We start from the raw sequence: 8842 nt of genomic DNA, 5'->3' as shown, positions 1-8842 counted from the left end.
CTCCAGGAAACGGCATCTTTCACAGGTGGTAGAGTATGACATCCACGTAATGAGGGTTTAAACGTGTGTGTCAACACTCTCTGTACTGTATTTAGCAGCCAGACTCTACTGGAAGGAAGATCCTCATATCCTGCATCACCGCATCGCCGTGACGTGACCACTGTCCTTCCTTGGCAGACAGTTATTTTGAGAATCTTTCTTTCCGTGAAGTTTGTTGTGAGTCTAAATGTGGATGATGGAAAAAAAACAACAACAAGAAAAACAAGAAGAAAAAAAAAAACACAGAACTGATTTTAGTTTTTATTGTCTAATACCTGAAAATACTTCACAGGGATGAAGTATGAAGTGAAGTGATTTGGCGCACTTTTTTGCAAATTATCAAGACCTAAGTACCTAAGATGGCGCGTTAGGAATTTATCATCGATCCTTGTTATATTTCTATTAAAAGGTAAAGGTAAACTCTTTAGAATTGTTAATCACATCAAAAAGTTTTCTAATAACCCAAGACATGTTGAGCTAAAATGGGACGGTGAGTAATGGTTAGACAAGACAGCAAACAACCCAATTTAATCCAGTATCAAGGGTGTTTCATGTTTGTATGAATTTTAAATTATTTAATTAATTAATTAGTCCAGAAATTAATTTATTAAATTAGTTATTTAGATATTTCTAAAAAAAAAAAAATCAATTTCCAAAACAAAGATATTTGTACATTGTTCAAAGGGAAATGTGGTACAGTATGTACTAAAAAAATGCAAAATTATTCCAGGAATCACTTTTAATAACCTATAAAAAGGAAAGCAGCATATATTATTATGTGAAATCTACTTGAAATAAAATTAAGGAAAATTGGGAGGAAAAAAACAGACAAGTAACTATTTGACATTTTCTAACAAAAACTTTATCCTGTGTACAGTGTCGCGGGGGGCCTGGACACTATCCCAGGAGACTTAGGACACGAGGTGGGGTTCACCCTGGTCCACAGGGCACCTACATACTGTATACACACACTCGTTCCCACACTATGGGCAATTTTGGAACGTCAACTATCCTAATCTGCATGGTTTCTCAACCCTGGTCCTGGAGGACCCCCTGCCCTGCATGTTTAGCAAATCAAATTCAAATTTTATTTGTCACATACACAAACATACACAGTACGAAATGTAGTGAAATGCATTAATGAAAAGATTGTGTTAGTTCTGCATAGTGGTGTGGTCGTGGTTGAGAGACCTTATCGCCTCCGGGAAGAAGCTCCTCCTCAGTCTCTCTGTGTTGGCCTTCAAGGAGCGGATTCGCTTCCCAGACCGCAACAGAGTAAACAGTCCATTATTGGGGTGGCTGAGGTCCTTCACGATCTTCCTGGCCTTGGTCAAGCACCGCTTGCTGTAGATCGAGTGCAGGTCAGGGAGTTTGATGCGGATGATGCGCTCAGCTGATCGCACCACCCTCTGTAGAGCTCGTCTGTCCTGCATGGTGCTGTTCCCGAACCAGGTCGTGATATTCCCCGTCAGGATGCTCTCTATGGTGCAGGAGTATAAATTCCTGAGCACCTTGGAGGGCAGTCTAAAGTCTCTCAAGCGTCTGAGGTGGTAGAGACGCTGCCGGGCCTTTTTTACCACTGTGTTGATGTGACAGGACCATGCCAGGTCCTGCGTAATGTGAACACCGAGGTATCTGAAGCTGTCCACTCTCTCCACTGGGCTCCTGTTGATGACGGGGGTCTGGTAGTTCCTCACCTGCTTTGTACTGAAGTCCACTATCAGCTCCTTTGTCTTACTGATGTTCAGGAGGAGATTGTTTCTCTGGCACCAGTTCTCCAGATTTCCAACCTCCTCCAGGTAGGCCGTCTCATCGTTGTTCGTGATCAGGCCCACCACAACAGTGTCGTCAGCAAACTTGATGATGGTGGTGGAGCTGGTAGTGGCCACGCAGTCGTGGGTGTACAGGGAGTACAGCAGGGGGCTCAGAACACAACCCTGGGGGGCTCCAGTGCTGAGAGTAAGGGAGGCTGAGACATGTCCGCCTCATCAAATTAACAGTGGTTCCTTGATTCAAATAGGAGTGACCACTGATCTATATTACGAGGAGCGTTCAGGTCCAAGTGGGACTTATGATTGTGCAGAATGACAACACAGTTATGAGAGTCAAAACTCTCTTATTTCTCTCTATATAATCCTCACCTACTCTAATGCACTTAGTCCAGTGTTTCACTAGTGCTTGCATACCATCAAGGTTGAAAGTTTTCTCAATATGCATGAGCCATGATTAGACTGTCTAAAACGCTGGCCTCCCAGGACCTCCTTTAATGGCCCAAACATGTGAAAATGATGTGCAAGGAGACTTGGAGAGTGATGGAGCGTACAGGTTCCACAGACTGTACAGTACCACCACCAGTATGGTTAAGGTGTTGGGTTCAAACCCTAGTAGCACCAAGCTGCCACTGTTTCAGCTATTCCTACATGGAGACCTCCTATGAATTAGCTTAAGAAACTAAATAAGAACTGGAACAAACTTTAAAAATATTAGTCCAAATCCTTCTTCTTCTAAACACACTTTCTGCAAACACAGCCCCATCATTAAGCATGCATTGTCTTCAACACAGCTCTCGTGCAGCCATGCTGTACATTCTACACACGAGACCCAGTCCTCTGTGGCTTTGGGGTCACTTTTATCCTTGTGAAATATTCTGCACACAGAATCTGCAGGGATGCTTGTTTGTTTTCTCTTTTTCCTAGGCTTACTGTATAAAAGGCTGCCTAGCATGTGGTCTATGATGCAATGAATGTGCTTTTGACTGGTGAAGTGGTAGGTTTAGGTAAATAAATATAAATATGATGAATATGATGAATATGAAGGTGGTTATATGATACTGATATATGACCTGGCAGGATTGCACATGCATTTATCTATTTGAATACCTGTAAAAATGAAGCAATATTTTTATTACTATAAAATACAAATAGAATTTACACAAAATGTCCTTAATTCATGTTATAACTTCCCCTTCACATTTCCTTTCAATTTCCTCGACACCCTTACCATAACTCTATATGTTTTTCATATTTCTTTGAAACATCTTACAAAAGAAAGAAAGCTATGTAAAGTAAGTTTTTTGTTTGTTTTTTTAAACAAATATATTTTTTATTGTTTTTTGTCTACCAGGTGGGTGCTGACCAGCATGACGTCGTCAACTTGTTTTTTTTTTTTTTCAAAGCTGAGTAAACACATGGTACAAACTGCATTACAATTAATAAAAGTTGACAATTTATTTGATTGAATTTATTCTAGTGTTAAATGCAAACACTTATCTCTTATAGATAAACACAAAGAAGCACTTTGACAGCTTGTCAGTGAAATGAGCCATGGCCTTCAGTTCATTATTGAGTCACAGCATGCGGCTTAAGCACAATGTCAATCTACACTGTTGGAATGCTTTGTTAAAGCAATTACTGATCATCATGGAGATAATAAAGTTTCAACATTTCAGTGCTTTATTTCTTATTGTTATGAGCTTGTTTGTTTTTAATATTGTTACTACACAATGTTAAAGAAACATTTCTTCACACCGAACATGATTTCAACAGCTTGTAGTCGGCACCGCAAGGTCAGAATTCCGAATGGTTTTAATATTTTCCCACAGTCAATGAGAACAGGAAAATAAAAAGTGTCAAATTAAAATTTCAAGCACACATTTTTATCAGAAAAATTGTTTTGTGGCGGGTTTTTTTTTTGCACAAAACACATTTCCACACATATTTTATATTTCGCTTCGAGTTTATCTTCAGACGTAGAGCTTATTAACAAACACAAACAATACATTTGCTCTCAATTTTATTGAAATCATTAGTTTATTTTACATTTTAGATTTAGATTTTGGCCGGGGCGTTGATGGGAGATTTCTCGCCTGCCATGCAGAATTCCCAAACAATGCCCAAACCCCAGTCACTGGATGCAGTCTGGATAAAATATGAGGGTTGCGTCAGGAAGGGCATCCTTGGAAAACCTTGTGCCTAGTTATGCGCTGATCGGGTGGTTCACTTCGGTGACCCATAGATAGGAGCAGCCGAAAGATCAACAACAACATATTTCAATTTTGGTGGCTTAGTGGCTCAGTGGTTAGCATTGTCGCCTTGCACCTCAGGGGTCGGGGTTCGTGAAGAATCTTCTTCATTAGATGCATTAGTGTCGCCAAATTACCTGTAGTGTGTGTCCTGCGATGGATCGGCATGCACCATGCCTCGTACCCTAAGTCTCCTGGGATAGGTTCCAGGCCCCCTGCATACAGGATAAACCAGTAAAGACCCCTTTTGCAACTCAAAATCCAGGAAACCCTAATTATAACTATACCCCTAACCCTATGTATCAATTAGTGTTGGTCACCTACAGTACTTACTTGTCATACATAGGCAAGTAAATGCAAGCCATGACGGTTTAAAATATATATATATATATATATATATATATATATATATATATATATATATAATATTTATATTTTGACTGAGCCACAGAAATGGTAACAAAATGCTTATTTGTTGTTTAAACAGAAACGTTTTGGATGTTCCTACACCGCCATCTAGTGGTTCATTGAAATTAACAAACTGTTACGTAAGCGACCAGGTTCGTACTGCGCTTGCGCGTTCCTTTAGCGCATGCGCAGTCCCATACCGGCAGTTGCGTCGCAGGAACAGCATGGACACGATGCTCCAGTTCATGAAACTAGTTGGGCAATTAAAGGTAATGCAGTTATATTACAAGGAAACTTTAAGGTTTAGCAAAAACTTCGTTTTTAAATTATATTAATTTCACTATTGTTTACGTCTTTTACTGTACTGGTACTGTAACATGTGGTTAACATTGTGTTTATGACTGTGTAAAATGATTTAGTGTTTAAAGACTTTAAATATACCTGCAGTGTTTTGTTCCTGTTGTCTGTATACATCACAGAAATGGCTGCTGCAATAATAATAATAATAATAATAATAATAATGATGATGATGGGAAAACTACAACAACAACACACACACACTGACACACACACACACCTGATCCTCACAACAATCACTTCAAGGCCCTGTCTTGTTTTTGCAAATGACAAATTATTCATTTTCACATGTTCTCAAACTGATGCTGTAACTCTTATTCAAACCAAAAACACTTTACAGTATATTTGTATTTAACATATTTATACTGTCGCCTTGAACCCCAGACTGCCCTGTAAATAGGGTGTAAATGACAACCAGACATCGAGCTGGCAACCCGAAATCTTGAGTAACTCCTGTAGAAATGACGGTTATATCTCGAGGGTGGGGAGTCTTTATAATCATCCATCACCTTATGTGCCGGATGGCACGAAAAGTGCCCAAAAGACCAAAAAAAACCCCAACTTATTAATGCCTCAGCATACAGTACCAAGACATCTTGGACAATGCTATGCTTCCAACTCTGTGGCAACAGTTTAGCATGACTGTATCCCAGTGCAAGGACTAGCAAGGACTATAAACACATGGTTTGATGAGTTCGGTGTAAAAGAACTTGACCGGCCCGAACACAGAGCCCTGACCTCAATCCCATTGACACATCTTTGGCACGAACTGGAATGGAGATTGCGAGCCAGGCCTTCTCGTCCAACATAAGTGTCTGACCTCATAAATGATCTACAGAGCGAATAAGCATGAGTTCCTACAGAAACACTCCGAAATCTTGTGGACAGCCTTCCGAGAAGAAGGTGTATTTATACTGACAGATCATGTGACGCTTAGATTGCACACAGGTGGATTTCATTTCACTAGTTATGTGACTTCTCAAGGTAATTGTTCGCACAAGAGTGTGTGTGTATGTGATTATTTGTTTCTATTCTTAACATTTCACCCTTTGTTTCAGCGTGTTCCTAGGACAGGTTGGGTTTACCGAAACGTTATGCAACCTGAAAGTGTGTCTGATCACATGTACAGGATGGCGATGATGGCGCTGACTCTCCGAGACCCCAATGTAAACAGAGACAGGTAAGCGAGTGCACACTTACACTATACAGTAGTTAGGATAAATTAAGTACACTAAAGTCAACTCGCTAACGAGCTGAACGAATCATGACACAGGTCCGTACAGTACGTTTTTCTCTCTCTCCCATTCCAGATGCATGAAGCTGGCTTTAGTTCATGACCTGGCTGAGTGCATTGTGGGAGACATCGCTCCGGCCGACAACATCAGCAAAGCCGAGAAACACCAGAGAGAAAAGGTGCTTTCACTTTTTAAATTCTCATTCACTTTGATTGACATGATACTAAACCTTGGACGATATAATTTTTCAGGAGGCCATGGTCCGTATCACAGGCCTGCTGTCTGAAGATCTGCGTAAGGAGCTGTACCAGCTCTGGGAGGTCGGTTTTATACTGCAGTCTAGCAGAACACCAGTGAGACGTCTATACAGTTCTAAAGAGCTGATTCTTCTCCTTTATTGCAGTACAGGAGTACGAGGATCAGTCGAGTAATGAGGCCAGGGTTGTGAAGGAGCTGGACCAGCTGGAGATGATCCTACAGGCTCATGAGTATGAGGAGCTGGAGGGGAGCCCAGGCCGACTGCAGGAGTTCTTCACCTCCACTGAAGGTTGTATTACATTCTCTGGCTTAACTAAACATCTGCAGGCTAATCTGTTAGAATATATGATAAGTAAAGTATGTGTAAGTAGTGTATATATTTGAAATCTATCTAATCTCACTGGCCACTTCATTAGTTACACATTTGAACCGCCTTTGCCTTCAGAACTGTCTTAAGTTCTCCATAGAACAGATGCAACAAGGTGCTGGAAACATTCCTTAGAGGTTTAGGTTCATATTGCCATCAATACTGCATATTTGTCCGCTGCACATCCATGATGCGAATCTCCCGTTCCACCATGCTCAATGTCCAAAGTGTGCCAAGATAATATCCCTAACACCATTACACCAGCACCAGCAGGATGGATCCATTCCATCTTTTATATGTTGTTTACTCCAAATTCTGACCCCAGTGTTTCCTAATCTTCTGTTTAATTTTGATGAGCCTCTGCGAACTGTAGCCTCAGTTTCCTGTTTTAAGCTGACAGGAGCGGCAGCCGGTGTGAACATTTCTTTTGCTGTAGCCCATCTGCTTCAAGTTACGTTCAGAGTTATGATACGTGTTCAGAGATGCCCTTCAGTACACCTCAATTATTTGAACCAGTCCGGCCATTCTCTTCTGACCTCCGGCATCAACAGGGCATTGATCTGCCGCTTACTGGATATTTTTTCCCTTCTGATTATTCTCTGTAAAATCTAGAAATTATTGTGTGAAAATCCCATGCACAAAAAAAATAGTCCTGCCTGCACCAATGCCCCTGCCACTTCGGTCTGAACGTCTGCAGAGCATCTTTTCCATGCCTCAATACATTAACTGCTCGATAATGCAAATATCAATCAAACAGGTGTACCTAATGAAGTGGCTGGTGTGTTTTATCAAATGCAATACCATCTAATATTGTAGATTATAATAAACTTTGGTCCTTTACTATCCAATATATCAGATATATACTGCAAGATGTTTTTTCTTCTTCTGTCTTGGTCAGTATCACGGAATTAACTTGATTCACATTGTTGATTTTATCATATAGACAGCTGTTGTTCCATTAGTTATCGTTCACGTTATGGTCTTATTATGATATGAAAATTTCATTTTCTTGATTGAAACAAACATCTCCTGGAGTGACCAGTCCCGATGTAACGCGAGCACTGTTTTCTGTTTTCCGCAGGTCGTTTTCATCACCCAGAAGTCCTAGCACTGGTAAAGAGCATAAACGAGGAAAGAGCACGTCACATGACCAAAGCAGAAGAGACTGGATCTGAAAAATCAGCAAAACAGAACTGCCACACGACATCACCAGGCTCCTCCTGACCTTTGATGTGACAGTTGCACATCATCATGTATTCTACAGAAATAGTTCAGTTTGCATCTTAGCAAAGCATATTTTGTACACTCTGCATGTACAGTATGTGTCCATTAACTACAAATGATGGAGTTACACTCCTAGACACTCATAGCAGTATTGAATAGTGTCTGGTTTGTCATGACACATTACAGTAACGTCTGTAATGTAAACTCCCTTCGGCTTTAACGATGATTGTACAACCCTGTGTGTAAATTATGTCCACAAACCCTGAAAAGTTTAGTAAGTTATAGTGGAAGTTATAATCTGGATGATTGCTGAGAATCAATGGCTGTGATTCTTACACCACTGAGGACCTTACCGTATAGTTTTTGTAACTCATAATTACTTAGTTTATTGCATTAAGATGTTGAGGTAGAATAATACCTCGCACTAGCGTATTGTTGTCTGTATTGCCTTGCTTTTAAACATAAAAATGTTTCACGGTATAAAGTTCTGCTTTGCATTTGCTAACAAACAGACGGATTATACACGTCAACAATTACAAGGAACTTGTAATTCCGCAGAATAACAATAAAATTTTTCCCTTTGTTTTCTCATACACAATGTACAAAATCAGATTTGAAATGCTGGCCCACAGGAGCTTCTTTAGTGGAAATGGTTTGGAGCGAGGTCAGGCCTGTATGGGGGATGTGGAAATAACTCCCAGCTAAGCTCGTGTAAGTGGTGTGATGGGCAGGACGCAGTCGTGTATTGTTCTGTAAAAACAGAACGCCTTCGGTGATCAAACCAGGCTCTAGAACCTGATGATGGTATTCACTGTCCATGTTGATGCCATACTTGTAAATAATAAAAAAAAAAATGTATCTTGAAGTCAGTGCAGATTAGCCATCCTCTGTGCCAGTCAAAGGTACGAAGCGCTGTTCGTACCCTGCGAGCAT

The 8842-nt window shown here is 40.5% G+C and overlaps 1 protein-coding gene across 1 annotated transcript; it reads left to right on the top strand.

Moving 5' to 3' along the window:
- Positions 1 to 4659: 4659 nt before the first annotated feature.
- On the top strand, positions 4660 to 8491 carry hddc2 (HD domain containing 2). Its single transcript, XM_053489226.1, has 6 exons — positions 4660 to 4737; positions 5884 to 6005; positions 6136 to 6238; positions 6312 to 6380; positions 6469 to 6607; positions 7767 to 8491. Exons 1-6 carry the CDS (start codon positions 4693 to 4695, stop codon positions 7907 to 7909), a joined length of 621 nt encoding a protein of 206 aa, XP_053345201.1. The 5' UTR covers positions 4660 to 4692; the 3' UTR covers positions 7910 to 8491.
- Positions 8492 to 8842: the final 351 nt, after the last annotated feature.

The sequence above is a fragment of the Clarias gariepinus genome, chromosome 27 (genome assembly GCF_024256425.1).
Source record: "Clarias gariepinus isolate MV-2021 ecotype Netherlands chromosome 27, CGAR_prim_01v2, whole genome shotgun sequence".
NCBI classification, from domain to species: Eukaryota; Metazoa; Chordata; class Actinopteri; order Siluriformes; family Clariidae; genus Clarias; species Clarias gariepinus.
This window is presented reverse-complemented; position numbering and strand designations above follow the sequence as displayed.

Excerpts from the sequence above, each read along its gene's own strand:
- hddc2 (XM_053489226.1), top strand. The coding sequence starts at position 4,693 with ATGGACACGATGCTCCAGTTCATGAAACTAGTTGGGCAATTAAAG. Across the intron at positions 6,381-6,468 it reads AGCTGTACCAGCTCTGGGAG|GAGTACGAGGATCAGTCGAG; the intron begins GTCGGTTTTATA and ends ATTGCAGTACAG. Across the intron at positions 6,608-7,766 it reads GTTCTTCACCTCCACTGAAG|GTCGTTTTCATCACCCAGAA; the intron begins GTTGTATTACAT and ends TGTTTTCCGCAG.